The 21425-nt window shown below is 47.2% G+C and overlaps 1 protein-coding gene across 1 annotated transcript in view; it reads right to left on the minus strand.

Moving 5' to 3' along the window:
- slc7a14a (solute carrier family 7 member 14a) overlaps positions 1–21425 on the minus strand; it is a 78025-nt gene that overhangs the window by 11563 nt on the left and 45037 nt on the right. The window contains exons 3-5 of the mRNA XM_070882436.1: positions 19785–20002; positions 16102–16248; positions 1406–1614 (exon numbers count right to left, since the gene is read on the minus strand). Of these exons, the coding sequence (XP_070738537.1) occupies positions 1406–1614; positions 16102–16248; positions 19785–20002 (574 nt within the window). The remainder of the gene's footprint in view (positions 1–1405; positions 1615–16101; positions 16249–19784; positions 20003–21425) is intronic.

The following is a 21425-nucleotide window of genomic DNA, read 5'->3' on the forward strand; positions in this document are numbered from 1 at the left end:
ACATGAGTGTCCTCCCACCCTCTTTCATCTAACCCTATCAACATATCCTTCTAATCCTTTCTTCCTCATGTACTTATCTTCATTCCCGTAATGGCATCTATGCTATTCATCTCAATTGCTACACGTGATCACATATCAACAACAACTTGCATTTATGTAACATGGTTAAGATAGTAAAACGTCCCAAGGTGCTTCACAGGAGCGATTATCAGACAGAATTTGACACTGAGCCACATAAGGAGACATTAGCAAGGTGATCAAAAGCGTGGTCAAAGAGGTAGGTTTTAAGGAGCAACTTAAAGGAGGAGAAAGTGAGAGAGAGATTTAGGGAGGGATTTTCAGAGCTTAAGGCCCAAGCAGCTGAAGGCACGGCTGCCAATTGTGGAGCGATGAAAATTGGGGACACGCAAGAAGCCAGAATTGGAGGAGCGCAAAGATCTCGGAGGGTTGTAAGGCTGGTAAAGATTACAGAGTTAGGGAGGGGGCGAGGCATGGAGGGATTTGAAAACAAGGATGAGAATTTAAAAAATCGAAGCATTGTCGGACCGGGAGCAATGTAAGTCAGGAGCACAGGGGGTGCTTGGTGAACGAGACTTGGTGTGAATTTTGGTTGAACTTAAGTTTACACTATCAGGATTAGACTAAGATTGTAAAAATGTCCAGCTTTTGAACTTCATCATCCCTTTGAATTATAGGCTCATCTGTTTAAATGAGATACTGAATTGCTCACAACCACAAAATGTTATAATGATTATACACTTGGGATTACTCGTTGTTGCCCGCCTATTACCATGCTGAACTGTAACTTCGAGCCAGATCTGAGGGTAGAACATTTTTCCATGACTTCCCCCTGTGTGATTTCATGAAATTCTGCTCTCGTGATGTCACATCCTCGGATGCACTGTCTCTATTCATGGTGCCACTGGAGTGGAAGATCATAGACTATTCCAGTACCATTGACTGTGCTGCTGTTTTCCCTACGTCAATGACATAGTCTAATCCCACTACCTCTGCTGGCTCCCCATACCTCTTTAACCAACTATCGAATTCCCTTTTAAATGTACTCTGCATCAACACATGCTGGAGATGCGCCCATCGTGAGACGGCCAGCCACCACATGCTGCAGCGGAGGTTCCTGATGGGAGAACCCTGGCACTTCTGCCAAAATCACAAGGGGCGGCGGACGTTCGGGCCCATTGGGTTTGTTGGTGGGACAATGAAACGTCGCGAGGAGAGAGCTGGTGTACAGAGGGGAAGGCCGCAGTGGGACAATAGCTCTCTCCTCATCCCCCGACCGGAAGAAATCTCTAAACCGTTTCCCTTCACAGTTACAAACCTCTGGATCATAGGAAGCGGGACCACCCCCCCCCCCCACCAGATGAGGAGAGGGGGGAGAGACACCAACCTGAAGAGTAGACCATCATCAGCCATGGCATAAATCACCCTGGGCATCGGGAAGAGGGAGCCCAGCAGACTGACTGTTAGTCCCGCTACCGAACCAATTGCCACAATGTACTTGGCGGCGTGGAATCCGTGCAGCACAAACATCTCCATGAGCGGAGATTCAGTGTCGATGGCGTAGTAAGGCACCATCAGCGTCAGGATAATACTGACCTAGTGAAGGAAGCATAGGATTAAATAGGATTATAAAGGATATACGACACAGAAACAGGCCATTCGGCATTTATGCTCCACTCGAGCCTCCTCTGGTCTTTCCTCATCTAAATCTATCAGCATAACCCTCTATTTTCTTCTCCCTCATATGCTTGTCCAGCCTCCCCTTTAAATGCATCATGAATCAAGCAGAAACACATGTTACTGTCAGTAGCGCAGTATGATTCACACTTGCCAACACAGAATGATGTATTGTAGGCACAGTCCGAGACAACACAGCCTAATTTCGGTCTACAAAGCAACTGAGATAGGCCCTCAACAGCCGGCAGCGAGGAGACGGATGTCACCACATCATTCTCTTTTTGACAGGACTAAGTTACGTGGAATTATCAGCACAGGAAAAGGCCATTCGGCCCAACTGGTCTATGCCGGTGTTTATACTCCACACGAGACTCCTCTCACCCTATTTCATCTCAACCCATTGGCATATCAGAACATAAAAACATAAGAAGTAGGAGCAGGAGCAGGCCATTTGGCCCCTCGAGCCTGCCCCGCCGTTCAATAAGATCATGGCTGATCTAATCTTGGGTTCAGCTCCACTTCCCTAGCCACTCCCCATAACCCTTCACTCCTTTATCGTTCACAAATCTGTCTATCTCCACCTTAAATATATTCAATGACCCAGCCTCCACAGCTCTCTGGGGCAGAGAATTCCACAAAGTCTGAGAGAAGAAATTCCTCCTCATCTTAGTTCCAAATGGGCAACCCCTTATTCTGAAACTATGCCCCCTAGTTCTAGATTTCCACACGAGGGGAAACATCCTCTCTGCATCTACCTTGTTGAGCCCCCTCAGTATCTTATATGTTTCAATCAGATCACCCCTCATTCTTCCAATGCAATTATATCCCTGCTTAAATAAGACCGAAACTGTACGCAGTACTCCAGGTGTGGCCTCACCAATAACCTGTGCAGCAGTAGCAGGACTTCTCTGCTTTTATACTCCACCCCCTTGCAACAAAGGCCAACATTCCATTTGCCTTCCTGATTACTTGCTGATATTCTTCTATTCTTTTCTCATTTGCTTATCTAGCTTCCCCTTAAATGCATCTATGTTATTCGCCTCAACTATTCCCTGTGGTAGCGAGTTCCACATTCTCACCACACTCTGGGTAAAGATGTTTCTCCTGAATTCCCTACTAGATTTTTTAGTGACTGCCTTATATTTATGAATTTTGACCTTTAGTTTTGGAGTCCCTCACAACTGGAAATATCTTCTCTACATCTACCCTCTCAAATCCTTGAATAATTTTAAAGACCACTAGCAAGTGACCCCTCGGTCTTCTCTTTTCTAATGAAAAGAGCACCAGCCTGTTCAGTCTTTCCTGATAATTCTAACCTCTCAGTTCTGGTATCATTCTGGGAAATCTTTTTTTAACAGCTTATGCTGTACAGTGTATTATCGAGTGTGTGGTGTGGTATGCTACATGGGAACAAGAGGAGGCCCTTCACCCCCTCGAGTCTGTTCCACCATTCAATCCGATCACGGTTGATTTGTACCACAGCTGCATTTACCCGACTTTGCACCATATCCCTCGATACCCTTACCTCATGAAAATCTATCGACAAGAGTAAATACTTCGGATGCTGGAAGTCTAAAAATAAAAGCAGAAAATGCTGGGAACACTTAGCAGGTCAGGCAGCATCTGTGTGAGAGAAAGAGAATTAACATTTCAGGTCGATGACCTTTCGTCAGAACTAAAAGATATTACTAATGAACGGAGCTGCATTTGCTTAAAAGCTGTTCCTCTCTGTCATCTTCCAGTTCTGATCGAAGGTCTTCAACCTAAATCAAGAATTTATCGGTCTCTATTTTGAAAATTTCAACTGACCGCCCCAGCATCCACAGTCTTCTGGGGAGAGAGTGTTTCAGATTTCCACCACCCTTTGTGTGGGCCAAGTGCTTCCTGACTTCACTCCATATATTGTAAGATATACAGGTTGGCCCTCTCTGGTCCAGCACCCTTGGGACCTGACCGATGTCGGACCAGAGAATTTTCCAAACCACGGGAGGTCAACTGGTGACAACGCTGCTGACAACGACTGTCATGTATGTAACCACAATGTAACACCACTTTATTAATATATACACACAACCTAGATGCACACCTTGACCACAAGGGGTGAACTTGTGGGAGACACTCCTTACCTGATCACACAGGTATAAAAAGGGAGCTCTCACGCAGGGTCATCGCTTTTGGAGTCCTGTGAAGAAAGAGTTTATCCCCAGAATGTGCCTCGTGTGGTTTCATATTGTAGAGTAAGGACTTTACATTGGCAACGAGAAACGGGAATTCACGACCCACGAGAATGGCCCCTGGTAGCACAGAGGAACAGTACTGTGTTGGGGAGGACTGGGACGATTTTGTCGGGAGGCTTCAGCAAAGCTTCATTACGAAAGAATGGCTGGGGGATGCAGTGGCCGACAAGCGAAGGGCTCATCTTTTGACCAGCTGCAGACCAAAGACTTACGCGCTCATGAAGGACTTACTAGCACCCGAAAAGCTGGCGGACAAAACCTTTGAAGAACTTAGCAAATTGATCGAGGAGCACCTCAAACCAGCGAGTAGCATACATATGGCCTGACAAAGATTCTATACCCACCGACGTCATGAAGGACAGAGCAGACCGGACTTTGTAGAGGACCTCCGGCGTTTGGCCAGCCTCTGTAAGTTCACAGACGCCTGCAGGGACTTCTTTATCGAGGACATCGGTCATGCGGGAATTTTCCGCAAATTAGTTGAGACTAAGGGTTTGACCTTGGAAGCGGCGGCGTTGATGGCCCAAACTTTCATGGCGGGGGAGGAAGAGACGAAAATAATATAAGCATGCAATTCTGCCTCTAACGCGGCAATGGATCAGGGAGTCAACATCATTAATGCGACTCAGAGCCCCGCAGGCAGGCGGGGGCAGTCCGAAGCAATAGATCCCAGAGCAGGACTTCAACACAGACAATGGCAGGCTGAACGGACATTCTCGCCATCACAGTGGACAATGTGGCCCGGGATGGGGCCATTGACAACCACTAATAGGGTACTTAAGAGCAGTCAAAGGGATAGTCAGCGCAGAATGCCTGACCATAGTCCCCTTATTCCCAACAATGGAACCTTTAACTCATGCTGGAGGTGTGGGGGAAAACACTCAGCTAGATCTTGCAGATTTCAACAGTTTGTCTGCAGAAACTGCAATCTCAGTGGCCACTTAGCTCAAATGTGCAGGAAGGCGGATGGACCAGAAGAGGGTTCTTTGAGGCAGAATGACTTTTGGGACAAATTGATGGACGCCGAGGTTCAGCGGGTCCATGTGGCGAATATTCACAGTTCATACACCAAAACGTCACCAATGATGATGAGGGTTTTATTAAACGGTATCTCTGTACGCATGGAGCTGGACACTGGGGCCAGCCAGTCACTCATGGGCATTCAGCAATTTGAGAAGCTATGGCCACTTAAAGCCAGTAGATCCAAATTATCACGTATTGAGACACAATTACGGACTTACACTAAAGAAATTATTCGGGTGTTAGGCAGTGCAATGTTGGCTGTCACACACAATGCTTTAGTGAATAGGCTGCCGCTCTGGATTGTCCCGGGCAATGGTCCCGCACTGTTGGGGTGCAGCTGGTTAGCCAAGATGAAATGGAAAATGGGGGATGTTTACGCAATGTCATCTGTGAAGCGAAGTTCATGCTCACAAGTCCTACAACAATTCGATTCACTATTCCAACCTGGCGTCGGGACTTTTAAAGGCATTAAAGTAAGGATACATGTCACCCCGGACGCCAGGCCAGTGCACCACAAAGCCAGAGCGGTGCCGTATGTGATGCGGGAAAAGATCGAGAGCGAATTGGACCGGCTGTTGAGAGAGGGCATCATCTCGCCTGTTGAATTCAGCAAATGGACGAGCCCTATCGTTCCCCTCCTAAAAGCGAATGGCTCTGGCAGGATCTGTGGCGACTACAAGGCCACCATCAATTGGGTGTCCCCACAAGATCAATACCCGCTCCCGAGAGCGGAGGACCTCTTCGCCATGCTGGCAGGCGGCAAGCTGTTCACCAAGTTGGACCTCATTTCAGCCTATATGACCCAGGAACTGGCCGACGAATCTAAACTACTGACCACCATCATGACGCACAAGGGACTGTTCGTCTATAACAGGTGCCCGTTTGGCATTCGATCAGCGGCCGCGATTTTTCAACGAAACATGGAAAGCCTGCTTAAATCTATTCCTGGAGCGATCGTATTCCAGGACGACATCCTCATCACGGGTCGAGACACCGAGGAACACCTCCACAACCTGGAGGAGGTGCTATGTCGACTGGACCTGGTAGGCATGCGACTCAAGAAGTCTAAATGTGTGTTTTTAGCTCCTGAGGTTGAGTTTCTGGGCAGGAGGTTTGCTGTAGATGGGATTCGGCCCACCGAATCCAAAACAGAGGTGATTCAATGAGCACCCAGGCCCTGCAACACATCGGATTTGCATTCATTCCGGAGACAGTTGAACTATTTCGGAAAACTTTCTGCCGAACCTGAGCACGTTGTTGGAGCTGCTACTCGTGCTCCTGCGTAAGGGTTGCGATTGGTTTTGGGGGGACTGTCAGGAGCGGGTTTTTGATCGGGCGCGTATCCTACTTTGTTCAAACAAGTTGTTGACCCTGTACGACCCCTGTAAAAAAATTGGTTCTGACATGTGATGCATCGTCCTATGGGGTTGGATGCATGTTGCAGCAGAGCAATGCTGAGGGTCAACTGCAACCTGTGGCTTATACTTCCAGGTCGCTCTCTCAAGCAGAACGGGGATATGGAATGGTCGAGAAGGAAGTGCTTGCATGTGTCTATGGTTTAAAAAAAATGCATCAGTACCTCTTTGGTAGGAAGTTTGATTTAGAGACGGATCACAAGCCATTAACATCCCTGTTGTCAGACAGCAAGGCTATCAATGCCAATGCATCAGCTCGCATACAGCGATAGGCTCTCACACTGGCTGCTTATGACTACTCCATCCGGCACCGTCCCGGCACTGAAAATTGCCATGATGGTCATGGCTGTCGATGCCTTTGACAGCGCAGGCTCCCCGATCACAGCCCGCCAGATCAAAATCTGGACAAACAGAGGTCCCCTCCTATCCCTGATTAAGAAATGTGTCCTGACTGGGGATTGGGTGCCCGGACACGGCGCCTGCCTGAGGAGGTCAGGCCGTTCTACAGACGGATGATGAGCTCTCCATCCAAGCCGACTGCCTACTATGGGGCAGCCGGGTACTTATGCCCAAGTAGGGCAAGGAGGCATTCATCAGGGAACTCCACAGTGAGCACCCAGGCATTGTGCTGATGAAGGCAATTGCCCGGTCATAAATTTAGTGGCCTGGAATTGATTCAGACCTGGAACACTGTGTTCGCAGGTGGCCCATCAGGCCATGGTCACACATTCATGTTGACTACGCGGGCCTATTCATGGGTAAGATGTTCCTTATTGTGGTAGATGCGTACTCAAAATGAATCGAGTGCATCATTCTAAATTCATGCACGACATCCACCACCGTGGAAAGCCTACATGCGATCTTTGCAACCCATGGCTTGCCGGACATCCTGGTTAGTGATAATGGCCCATGTTTCGCAAGCTACGAATTCCGAGAGTTTAAGTCGGGCAATGGCATCAACCACGTCAGGATTGCGCCATTCAAGCCGGCCTCCAATGACCAAGGTATGCTCAGGATTCAAGGACCCTCCCTACAATGCCGCCTATCGCGTCTCCTGCTGGCCTATAGTTCCTGACCGCACTCGCTCACGGGGGGCCCGCCCACAGAGCTACTCATGAAACGGACACTCAAAACTCAGTTGTCCCTCATTCACCCAGTCCTGACCGACATAGTTGAGGGCAAGCGCACGTCACAAAACGAGTACCATGACCGTAATGCAAGGGGGAGATGTATAGAAATAAATGATCCTGTATTCATCCTCAATCATGCCATGGGGCCCAAATGGCTTGAGGGCACTGTAATTGACAAAGAGGGGAATCGGGTCATCGTGGTAAAACTCAACAATGGTCAGATATGCCGTAAGCATCTGTACCAAGTAAAAAAAAGGTTCAGCATCGACACGGAGGAACCTGAAGAAGACCATGAGATGGAGCTAACAACACCGCCAGTGAACGAGCAACAAGAGCAATCAGAAGAATGCACAGTCCCTGCGGTCAACCCGGACAGGCCGGAATCACCACAGGAGACAGACACTCACGTCAGTGTCCAACAACCAGAGCCCCAACTGCAGCGCTCCACAAGGGAGCGTAGACCACCTGAAAGACTAAACCTATGATTCCAAATAAGACTTTGTGGGGGGAGGTGATGTCATGTATGTAACCACCACGTAACACCACTGTATTACTGTATACACACAACCTAGATGCACATCTTGACCACAAGGGGTGAACTTGTGGGAGACGCTCCTTACCTGATCACACAGGTATAAAAAGGGAGGTCCCACGCAGGGTCATCACTTTTGGAGTGCTGTGAATGAAGAGTTAAGGTCACAGAGTGACCTTGTCCCCAGAATGTGCCTCGTGTGGTTTCATACTGTAGAGTAAGGACTTTACAACGACCCCGACGCGTTCTGCGCATGTGCTGCACACAAGCCTACTGCGCAGCATTTAGTCGTCCACAATCACTGCGTTTCGTTAAAGTCCTCAGGCCCAGCTTCTGCGCTTCAGTCAGCCGCTTGCCCTTCCCTTCCCTTTCCTTGCCTGGCCTGCTTACCTCAATGAACACCAACACCTCAAAAGACCACATACATAGACACACAAAAAAAACTAGAGATCGGAGATAAAGTGGAGGATAAAGTCAAGGAGAGACGCCGACCCTTACCCATGATCCTACTCCCGGAGCCAGTCCATGTGTAAACCACAAGCAGAGCCTGACTGGTGGAAGTGGCAGCCTCCTCTCACCGAGACACGCACATACACACATGCACACACAACCCCATGAGACCGGGGGGAGAGGGAAATGATGGCTCAGCCCGGCGCTGCAGATGTAGCATTCAGAGCATGCGCGCCCACCACCAATCAGGCAAGGAGCGGTGGCCTCGGCAACGAGGAGCGCGTGTCAAACCACAGCACCAGCCAGTGTGTAACACCTCCAGCTGGCCAGGGCAAGGCTGTCAAGATTTACCATCCAAAATGCATCACACGTACTTTTAACACGTGGAGTCACAATTTTATTTCAATGGATGCCACCCACGCCAGGACTGATGCCAGACCAGGGATGTTTCCGGACTAAAGAGTCCCGGACTGGAGAGGTACAACCTGTAATAACATGCATTATAATAGAGATCGTGGATGCTTATGTTGGCCTAGTGGTTATGGATACTGGACAATAACCCTGATCTTGAGAGTTCAAGTCCTAGCTTTGGTTGTTGTGTCCCGGATCGTGGTACAGGTTAACAAGTCTCTCGGCTCATTTTCTGTCTGGGAGCTTGCTGTACAAATATTGGTTGCTGCGTTTCTGACATTACAACAGTGACTACACTTCAAAAGTACTTCATTGTCTGTAAAGCGACTTGGGACGTCCTGAATTCATGATATAAATGCAAGTTCTGTCTTTCATCTTTCTATTTTGACTGTCACTCTATTCACTACATCAGTCACATTTCACAGTAAAAAGAAACAAGCATAAATCTTCAGAGTAAGTACAAAGCTCCAATAAAGTTAAGAATCTTTTTAACTGTCAAAAGAAATGGCCATTAGAACCTGTACACAGCCATTGTCCTTTTCATAGATCTAACCCACCTACCCACCTTCTCCCCATATCCCGCAACCCCACCTACCCAACTTCACCCCATATTCCCCCCCATTACCCACATTCTTACCCTATCCCCCAACCCCACTTTCTCACCATGTCCCCCAACCCCACCTTCTCCCCATATCTCCCAACCCCACCTACCTTCCTTCTCAACATATCCCCCACTGCACCTACCCACATTCTCACCCTATCCCCCAACCACAACTTCTCACCCTATCCCCCAACCACAACTTCTCACCCTATCCCCCAACCACAACTTCTCACCCTTTCGCCCAAACCCCCTCTCCCCATATCCCCCAACTGCACCTACCCATCTTCTCCCCATATCCCTGAAACCCACCTACCCACGTTCTCTTCATATCCTGCAACCCCACCTACCCACCTTCTTCCCATATCCTCCAACCCCACCATCTCACCATATACCCCAACCCTGCCTACTCACCATGTCCCCAACCCCACCTACCCATCTTCTCCCCATATTCCCCAAACCCACCTACTCACCATATCCCCCAACCTCACTTACCCACCTTACCTACCTACCTTCTGCCCATATCCCCCACCCCATTTACACACAATCTCACCCTAGCCACCAACCTACTTTCTCCCCATATCCCTCAACCCCACCTACCCACCTTCTGACCCGATTCCCCAACCCCTCCTACCCACCTTCTCCCCATATCCCCTACCCCACCTTCTCACCCAATCCCCACCTTCTCACTATATTGCCCAACCCCATCTACCCACCTTCTCACCATATCCCTGGACCCTACCTACACACCGCTCACCATATGGCCAATCTCATCTACCCACCCTTTCAGCATAACCCAAACCCCCACCTACCTACTTTCTCGCCATATTGTTCAATCCCACCTGCCGATTTTATCACCATATCCCTGAAACTCACCTCTCTCAATCCCTTCTCCCCATGTCCCTCAACCTCACCTACCCACCATATCCCTCAACTCCACCTACCCACCTTCTCCCCATATCCCTCAACCTCACCTACCCACCTACTTACAATATCCTCCAACCCCACTTATCCACTTTCTCCCCATATCCCCCAATCTCTTCATTCTCCACACCAAATTATAAGGCCACCTCTCTGTACCCTTCTCTGTAATGTACTCTACAAATTGATGACACGTTGGGCAAAAATGCTCCACCTCATTTCCTTCGTACTCTGAGTATTCTTGATTCCTTTTAAATTACTAATTGCGGTATGTATTTTTAATACAAACTGTTATTTTAGGGCTTATCCCAATCTGTTTGATGGTTTGGCTTTAGATTTATATTCAGATATCTCAGTTACCATCGCTTGTCTGTCACACTATCGCATCTGCTCGCCTTTTGCTGGAGGGACTCCTGGCAACAGTTCAAATGGAACATATTGCTGCAAAGTGCAGCACGAATGCTGAAATAAACGTAATGGAACATTTATCAGGAACAGCCGGGGAGGCTCTCGGCCAAAGATCAGCTGTGTTATTCTCTACCCTGTCTCAGGTTCCTGCTTCACTCAAGTCTCTTGGGATCTTTAGGTTGGATATTCGGCAGGCAATGCACCCCCAGGGACACAGGCAAACCTAGGAACGGTGGGGATAAGGTCAAACGCTCAATGGGTGTTGCAATGAACCCCTCCCACTCCCCCAAACAGGCCAGCAAGAACCTTAGTTCAATCCAGCTCCATGTTCGCTGGCATTAGAGGAGAAATGGGGCATATTACAATTGGCCTCAGCGGACTGAAAGTGGGAAACCAGACAGGGATTCCATTCCCAATCACTATTTGGTGACTTCTGTTGCTAAAGAACCTAAGAACATAAGAAACAGGAACAGGAGTAGGCCATTTGGCCCCTCGAGCCTGCTCCGCCATTCAATAAGATCATGGCTGATCTGATCTTGGCCTCAACTCCACTTCCCCGCCCACTCCCCATAACCCTTGACTCTCGTATCGTTCAAAAATCTGTCTATTTCCACCTTAAATACATTCAATGGCCCAGCTTCCACAGCCCTCTGGGGCAGAGAATTCCAACGATTCACAAATCTCTGAGAGAAGAAATTCCTCCTCATTTCCACTTTAAATGAGCAACCGCTTATTCTGAAATTATGCCCTCTAGTTCTAGATTCCCCCACGAGGAAAAATATCCTCCACCTGGTATCTACCCTGTCAAGCCCTCTCAAAATGTTATATGTTTCAATAAGATCACCTCTCAGTCTTCTAAATTCCACTGAATATAGGTACAACCTACTGAACCTTTCTTCATATGACAACCCTTTCATCTGAAGAATCAACCTCGTGAACCTTCTCTAAAGCTTGCATATGATGCCTCTCGTGGTCAAATAGACTGCTGACACTATCTCGACTGACACACGAACATAAAAACATAAGAAATAGGAGCAGGTGTCAGCCATTTGGTCCCTCGAGCCTGTTCCACCATTCAATAATATCATGGCTGATCTGATCATGGACTCAGCTCCACTTCCCGTAATCCTTTATTCCCATACTTCTCAAAAATCTGTCTATCTCTACCTTAAATATATTCACTGACCCAACCTCCACAGCTCTCTGGGGCAGAGAATTCCATAGATTTACAACCCTCTGAGAGAAGAAATTTCTCCTCATCTCAGTTTTAAATGGGCAGCCCCTTATTCTGAAACTATGTCCCCTACTTTTAGTTTCCCCTATGAGTGGAAATATCTTCCCTGCATTCACCTTGTCGAGCCCCCTCATTATCTTATTTGTTTCGATAAGATCACCTCTCATTCTTCTGAACTTCAATGAGTATAGACCCAACCTACTCAACCTATCTTCATAAGTCAACCCCCTCATCTCCGGAATCAACCTAGTGAACCTTCTCTGAATAGCCTGCAATGCAAGTATATCCTTCCTTAAATACGGAGACCAAAACTGTTTGCTGTACTCTAGATGTGGCCTCACCACTACCCTGTACAGTTGTAGTAGAACTTCTCTGCTTTTATAATCTATCTCCCTTGCAATAAAGGCCAACATTCCATTTGCCTTCCTGATTACTTGCTATACCTGCATACTAACTTTTTGTGTTTCATGCACAAGGATCCCCAGGTCCCTCTGTACTGCAGCACTTTGCAATTTTTCTCCATTTAAATTATAATTTGCTTTTCTATTTTTGCTGCCAAAGTGGATAACCTTATATTTTTCCGCATTATACTCCATCTGCCAAATTTTTTCCCAATCACTTAGCCTGTCTATATCTCTTTGCAGATGGTTTGTGTCCTCCTCACAATTTGCTTTCCCACCCATCTTTGTATCATCAGCAAACTTGGCTATTTAACACTTGGTCCCTTCATCCTTGTCATTAACGTAGATTTTAAATAGTTGAGGACTCAGCAACAATCCCTGCGGCACCACACTAGTTTGCCAACCGGAAAATGACCCATTTATCCCGATTCTCTGTTTTCTGTTAGTTAGCCAATCCTCTATCCATGCTAATATATTACTCCCAACCCTGTGAACTTTTATCTTGTGCAGTAACCTTTTATGTGGCACCTTATTGAATGCCTTCTGGAAATCCAAATACACCACATCCACTGGTTCCCCCTTATCCATCCTGCTCATTACATCCTCAAAGAACTCCAGCAAATTTGTCAAACATGATTTCCCTTTCATAAAACCATGCTGACTCTGCTTGATTGAATTATGTTTTTCCAAATGTCCCAATACTGCTTCCTTATTAAGGGACTCCAGCATTTTCCCAACGATAGATATTAGGCTAACTGGTCTATAGTTTTCTGTCTGCCCCCTTTTTTAAATAGGGGCGGTATATTTGCAGTTTTCCAATCCGCTGGGACCTCCACAGAATCCAGGGAATTTTGGTAGACTACAACCAATGCATCCACTATCTCTGCAGCCACTTCTTTTAAGACCCTAGGATTTAAGTCATCAGGTCCAGGGGACTTGTCCGCCTTTAGTCCCATTATTTTACCGAGTACTATTTCTTTAGTGGTAGTGATTGTATTAAGTTCCTCCCTCCCTATAGCCCCTTCATTATCCACCTTTGGGATGTTTTTAGTGTCTTCTACCATGAAGACCAATACAAAATATTTGTTCAAAGTCTCTGACATATCCTTGTTCCCCATTATTAGTTCTCCAGTCTTATCCTCCAGGGGACCAACATTTACTTGTGTGAGGGAGCACAAGGCACTTATGGATTTCTACTGCATCATGAACCAGTGTCTTCACGAGAAACACCCTTGCATTCAGAGGCTGCAGGGAGGCCAAAGCCTGGTGCTGCCACCAGGGGGCCAGAGGGAATGGGTAGACAGGGTCTGGCTACGGTTGGGCCTGGAGGAAGTGAGGGCAGAGTCAGGCAAGTGGCCAGGACCGAGGCCAGGAGTCAAGGGGAGCCAAAGCCATCTAACACTCACTGCAGGCAGCTCCGCAATGTGGCCGCCCGGATTGGGAGGGGGGTGCGGGTGAAGAGGATGGCTCTTGATTAATGATCCGGAGACATGAGTCCAAATCCCACCACAGCAGCTGGGGAATATAAAATCAAATAGTAAATAAGTCTTGAATTAAAAAGCTAGCATCAGTGATGGTGACTGTGAAACTACTGGATTGTTGTAAAAACCCAACTGGTTCACTAAGGTCCTTTAGGGAAGGAAATCTGCTGTTCTTGACCCTGTCTGAGCCTATATGTGACTCCAGACCCACAGCAATGTGGTTGATTTTTAACTACCCTCTTAACTGTCTAGCAAGCCACTCAGTTGTATTCAAGAAGGTGGCTCATCACCACCTTCTCGAGGGCAATTAGCGATGAGTAATAAATGTTGGCCTTGCCAGCGATGTCCACAGCCCGTTAATGAATTAAAAAAAAAATTTGGACCAAGAGTGGGTAGTGTATAGAGCCAATGCAAGGGGCTTGACGGAGTTCCGATGCAGGTGACTTGTCTCTGAGAAGTAATCCTTCAGCAAATTCGCACAGGAGGGAAAATGAGTGCACTGTGTATGCAAGAGCTTTCATCTATGTGTCTAATTTTAATCATCATCAGCTCCCTCGCCTACAAGGAAAAACCATTATATTTATGGATATTTTATTGGGACTCTTGGAATTCCAATGAAAACTTGTGCAAGCTTGTTTACAACTTTGAGAAGCTGGATGTGTGTCTAACAATCTGCTATTGTATTTGGTTCAGATTGAGAGAGTATGCACGTGCCGGTGATCTGATCGCGGTCTCTAAATGATCAACGGATTCAATAAGGTAGATACAGAGACGATTTTTCCTCTGGTGGGGAGTCCAGAAAAAGGAGGCATGATCTTAAAATTAGAACTAGGCTGTACACGGGTGAGGTCAGGTAGCACTTTTTGATCACAAAGGGTAGAGGGAATCTGGAACTCTCTTCCCCCAAAAGGCTGTGGATGGTGTGGGAAAATGGAAATTTTCCAGACTGACACCAATAGATATATTGTTGGGTTTGGGTTTGGAAACAAGGCGGATAAATGGAGTTAAGATACGGATCAATCATGGTGTAATCGAATATTGGAACAGGGTCGAGGGGCTGAATGGCCTCCTCCTGTTCCAATTGTATTGTCAATGCATTGTGATTATCCTTTGGGGCGGGGGGGGGCGCACAGAGATGAACTACAAAATATTGCAAAGTTATAAAGTTCTTAAAGCGCAGAAACAGGCCATTCGACCCATCTAGTCCATGCTGGTGTTTCTGTCCCATACGAGTCTCCTCCCACTCTGCTTCATCTCATTCTATCAATATAACTTTCTATTCCCTTCTCCCTCATGATTTCCCTTGAATACATCTATGCTATTCATCTCAACTATTCCTTATGGTAGCGAGTTCCACGTTCTCACCACTCTCTGGGTAAAGAAGTTTTTCCTGAATTCCCTATTGGATTTATTAGTGACGCTCTTATATTTATGGTCCCTAGTTCAGGTCTTTCTCACAAGTGGAAACATCCTCTCTATGTCTACCCCATCAAAACCCCTTCATAATCTTGAAATCTCTTGAAATCAGGTCACCTCTCAGTCTTCTCTTTACCAAAGATGAATGGCTGACATTATCCTGGACGGTCCACATCAGCTCATTTCAGAGGATGGACCTAGCAGATATTTGGGTTGTGAAGTAATTAAGAATTATTTTCCCAGGCCTTTAGAATTGTGGATCTCTTTTATCCTCCCTCTTTCCTTCCTCTCACTGTCTCGCCAAGCTTGCTGGCACTCCCTCATTTACCTCACCGCTTTTAGCCCTTTCCATCCATGCATAATAGGCCTGGTCCCATCTGCTGAGCTGCTTGACAACAAAGGAGTCTCCCTTCCTATCCAGACTCTTCCTGGAGTCAAGCTCCATGCTTCATTCCTTATGTGTGAGCCTGGATGGTGAATGTAGGCCGGCTGTTTGACCATGGACTAGGGTTGCCAACTTTGATTGGGTGCAATCCTGGAGGATTTATCACATGACCTCTTGCCTCGAACCTCCCCGCCCCTACACTCCCGCCATTGGTCCATCCTCCAGGAGCTGTCTTCCCACGGCCAATTGGAAAAGGAACAGATTCTTTGTTATCCAATTGGCTTAATCGTGACTACAAATGTATTTTGTTAAGTGTTGGACATTTGAATCACGTTTAATGATAGAAGATTTATTTTTCACTCACAGAGACATAAGCAGTCAGGCAGATCACTAGGGAGGCAGTGATGGCATATGGAATGGAGGTGTTTGGACTCTTTGCTTCCTCTCCAGTCGTGGCGATTATGTCGAACCCAATGAATGCGTAGAAGCACGTTGCTGCACCCTGGAGCACCTGCAATCACGGATTGTAAAATAATAGATAATTAGAGGGAAAGAACCAATGCTATACAAATTAGGTACTTGGCAAGTCTTGTTTGAACCCATGCATCCAGGCCCAATGGGTGTGCTGGCCGTGGCTCACTGGGTAACACTCTCGCCTCTGACTCAGTGTTCGAGCCCCACTCCAGCGACTTGGGCACAAAATCTAAACTGACACTCGCAGTGCAGTACTGAGGGAGTGCTGCACTGTCGCAAGTGTCGTCTTTCAGTTGAGATATTACACCGAGGCCCCGTTTGCTCTCTCAGGTGGATATGAAAGGTCCCACAGCACTATTTCGAAGAAATTTAGTGATTTGTTCCCAGTGTCCTGGGCCAATATTAATCCCTCAATCAACACCTAAAAACAGATGATCTGGTCATTATCACATTGTGCTGTTAGTGGGAGCTTGCTGTGCACAACTTGGCTGCCGCGTTTCCTACATGACAACAGTGGCTACGCTTCAAATGTACTTCATTGGCTGTAAAGCGCCTTGAGACATCCTGAGCTCGTGAAATGCGCCATATAAATGCAAGTTCTTTCTTTCTTAGATTAGAATGATAGAATCTTACAACTCAGAAGGGGACCATTCAGCTCATCAAGGCTGTGCTGGCTCTTTGAAAGAGCTACAACAACAACAACTTGTATTTATATAGCGCCTTTAATGTAGTGAAACGTTCCAAGGTGCTTCACAGGAGTGTTATGCGAAGTAAATTTGACACCGAGCCGCATAAGTAGAAATTAACGCAAGTTTGGTCAAAGAGATATGTTTTAAGGAGCATCTTGAAGGAGGAAAGAGAGGTAGAGAGGCCGAGAGGTTTAGGGAGGGAGTTCCAGAGCTCGGGGAAAATTCAACAGAAGGCACGGCCACCAATGGATGTTCAAGAGGGCAGAATTAGAGGAGCACAGACATCTCGGTGAGTTTTGGGGCTGGAGGAGATTACTGAGATAGGGAGGGGCGAGGCCATGGAGGGATTTGAAAATAAGGAATAGAATTTTGAAATCGAGGCATCGCTTAACCAGAAACCAATGTAGATCAGCGAGTATAGGGGTGATGGGTGAGCGGGACTTGGTGCGAGTTAGGACACGGGGCAGCCGAGTTTTGGATCAATTCTAGTTTACGTAGGGTAGAATGTGGGAGGCCAGCCGGAGTATGTTGGAATATTCAAGTGTAGAGGTAAGGAAGCATGATGAGGGTTTCAGCAACAGATGAGCTGAGGCAAGGAAGCAGACGGGCGAAGTTACGGAGGTGGAAATAGGCAGCATTAGTTATTCTACGGATATGTGGTCGAAAGCTCATTTCAGGGTCAAATATGAGACCAAGGTTGCGAACAGTCTGGTTCAGCCTCAGATAGGAGTTGGGGAGAGGGATGGAATCAGTGGCTAGGGAACGGAGTTTGTGGTGGGGACCAAAAACAATGGCTTTAGTCTTCCCAATATTCAATTGGAGAACATTTCTGCTCATCCAGAACTGGGTGATGGACAAGCAGTCTGAAAATTTAGTCCCACACCCTAGATTTGTTCTTTCTATCTTTCAGATGTACCAGTTCAGTAAGTAAAACACCTTAAAAATCACATCAAAATTCATTAACTCGCCTGTAAATCCACAGACCCACTTGCCTTTGATGGCACATCTGGGTCCCCTGCTGAAGAGGCTAGAACATCAGCTGAACCTTGCTAGGTTGGGGGAGTAGGGAGGTGGTGATGGGAGCTGGGGAGGTGGTGGTTGGAGAGAGTGGTGCCAGGTTTCCTCCCCTGAAAGGGGGTCTGTCTAGCCAATGAAACTTGCTTTGTCAGGAGGCGCTTGTAATAATTAATAATAATTGTTTGTAAATTGGCTGCTCATTTTTTTTGTTGGAGTACTCCCAATACTGAGATGTTCCACATTGTCCAGGCCCCACATCCCTCCCCACTCACCAGTACCTGTGTCGACCAATGACTGGGTCCCAATTGAGGGCCGGGGGTCTGGGAACACTTGACTCAGGGAGTCTCCGCCCTCCATCTATCAGCCGCCTTGTTGAGGCAGATGGAGGCGCCATCCCGACAGAAACATCAAGACAACTTTGCCCTCTGTTCAAAACATGACTGGGTCCCCACCAAAGTAATGACCAGGGTGTTCCAGAATGACCAGGAATTTTCGGGCCCTGAATGCAAAAGGCATGATGCACTCGGTAAATCCATTCCTCTTGTGATGTGCAAAAGTGCCATGTACCATGTACTTCGAAAGGTAGAGCAATTCAACACGAGGGTACATTTTGTGAGGTGCTTGGCACACTGGAGCACAGATCTGGGAATTGAGACCAGGGATTCACGCACGGGGGGTTTCCAGACCTACCCTTGTTATTTTAAATTCAAGAAGGACAAGGGCAGCAAGCGCATGGGAGCACCACCACCTGCAAGTTCCCCTCAAAGTTACACACCATCCTGACTTGGAAACATATCACCGATCCTTCATCATCACCGGGTCAAAATTCGAGAACTCCCTCCCTAACAGCACTGTGGGAGCGACTTCACTTCACGGACTGCAGCGGTTCAAGGCTCACCACCACCTTCTCGAGGGAAATTAGGAACGGGCAATAAATGCTGGCCTTGCCAGAGACGCCCCCATCCCGAAACAAATAAAAACTAAAATTCTGACGGGGTTTACCAAAACCTACCCCTTGATATATTCATCGTGCTCCCAATTCTGTGAACGCTCCCAATACTGTGATGTTCCTCTCTGTGATTATTCCTAGTACTGTGATGTTCCTCTTGCCTCTGCCAACCTTTTGTTGCAGCAGTTTCGGCCATTGCGATTGCTGGGACTGCTCAGTCTTCCAGCACAGATCCAAACCGCAGGTCAAAGCTGAGTCCCGAGTGACGAGGAAAAACCAGGGAAACAGCTGCCCTGTGAAGCAAGGCAAGGCCTTCTTTGGGATAGATCCAAGCTAATAAGCTAAGTATCTATTTTGTCGTAATCATGTGGGTTCCATTTATAAAACATTGGCGTAATACGGCCGAGACAATGGCTGGTTTTGAAAAACTGCCAGAAAACCACTTAAAATAATTCAATTTCAGATTTGGGGAAAAAAAACACAAAATTGATATAAATTGGATGACGAGGCAATGCGAGCATCTGCAACCATGAAATCATTTTCCTATCACTCACCTTCTGTTGGTTGGACAGGGGAAAAAAATATATATTAATAGTTCTTTCTTGTATATAAATAATAATAATCAGGAGGTGCATTGACTCACTGAGCCATGGCGGGGGGTTCTTCCAGAAAATATTTCTGGGGATGAAATTAGTTTTCAGCAGCAGCGCAAAACTTGTGATAGCGAATTGGCAACCCCGCTTTACACTACACCCGAATTACTTTTCCATTCACTTGAATGAAAAAGACAATTGGCCACGGTGGGACAGGGGTGGCTAATTCACTATCGCTTGTTTTGCACCGCTAGCCAGAACAATTTCACCCCCATTACATCCAAATGGAATGGGCCAGTAAAGAACTGCAGCGGCTGTTACTCACCCCAGACCATCCGAAAGGTAGAAACCTTCCTCCATCCCAGTTGGCGCTGTTGATGAAGAAGAGGCCTGAGAACATGATGAAGACCCAGGCGGCCAAGTTGATGATGTTCAGCACGTTGTTGAACCCCACCGAATTCTTCACCCCCAAGGAAACGATGCTGGTTACGATGAAAGCGATGAACATTGCCAGGATGTCAGGATAGGACTCTTCTCCTTTCCCTGCACAAACAAACCACAGGAAACAGGGTCACTCGGTCACAAGGTTTACCAGAGACCAACAAGCTGCCATCTCAACTAGCTCGATCCAACTCCTCTTCCAGCAAGCTTTGGGTGCCAGCAACGCCAAACACCATGGGTCCGAGCTTGGTGAAGGCCAAGTCCCACCCCAAGTGTCGCCCAAAAGGCCGCCGATGACTGCTAAGAGACCAGGCGGCACTTTGGGCGGGAAATTGATGAAAAATGATTTAAAAGTTGGGCCGGCAGCAAATGACCGACGTACGCCTTCAAATTGGCGTGAGATAGCTCCCAATCTCGGCAGCATTGATGGGGGAGACTAGAAATAGGGGGCATGATCTTAGATTAAGGGGCTGCCCATTCAAAACAGAGATGAGGAGGAATGTCTTCTCAGAGGATTGGAAATCTGTGGAATTCGCTGCCTCAGAGAGCTGGGACATTGAATAAATTTGAGACAGAAATAGACAGTTTCTTAAATGATAAGGGGATAAGGGGTTATGGGGAGCAGGTGGGGAAGTGGAGCTGAGTCCATGATCAGATCAGCCATGATCTTATTGAATGGTGGAGCAGGCTGGAGGGGTCGTATGGCCTACTCCTGTTCCTATTTCTTATGTTCTTATTAAAGGCTCTTGCCATCGAAGTGCCACTGAGGATGGAGTCGGGCACATGGAGGGTCGAAGACGTTCAAATAAAAATGATTAGAGAAAAAAAATTACCCGGAAGACCTTCAGGGGAACCCATTAAGTTAATTTGCTGTGATAAAAATTTATTAAAATTTTCCCTTTTTTTTTCAATTTTTTCAACTTCCCATTGGGGTTAGACCAACCTCCTCGTGGTGGTCCACCCCCATTCTGCCGCCGACCCCTGACCGCACCAAACTGGCATCTCGGGAGTTGGGAGGTCACTTGTGCTATTTGGCCGTCCGCTGACGTCAGCGGGCGGTTCCAGGTGGTTCTACCCTCCCGCCCGCTCCAGCCCAAGTGCAAACTGGCACTGGGCGCAACCTGGAGAGAAATGTCGGTGGATCTCGGCGGCAGCCGGCGGCAGTGGGCAGTAAGGCCATCAATTTTGACCCTCAGGTCCTCGGAAATATTTGGCACTGAAATTCGATAATGACGCGCTGGCAGAGTTGTTGGTTCACTCTGGGAAAAGGGTTCAAATCTACTTCAGACTGATAGGCCTCCGCTGTTGTAAGGGTCCAACATTAACTGAGCCAGGTTAGTGATAAAGTGGTTCCTAGCAGGTATGGGCCCACCACAAAATTAGTACAAAGATTCCAATTTCATTCAAGCGCAGCCAGAGGGAGACATGTAATAGTCACAGATGGGTTTCCCTTCCGAGATTGGAGTTAAAGCATATTAGTGGGGCAATGTCAAGGGAGTCTCCCCAATATCTAAACTAAGAGATT

This window comes from Pristiophorus japonicus, chromosome 6 (assembly GCF_044704955.1).
Source record: "Pristiophorus japonicus isolate sPriJap1 chromosome 6, sPriJap1.hap1, whole genome shotgun sequence".
Lineage (NCBI taxonomy): Eukaryota > Metazoa > Chordata > Chondrichthyes > Pristiophoridae > Pristiophorus > Pristiophorus japonicus.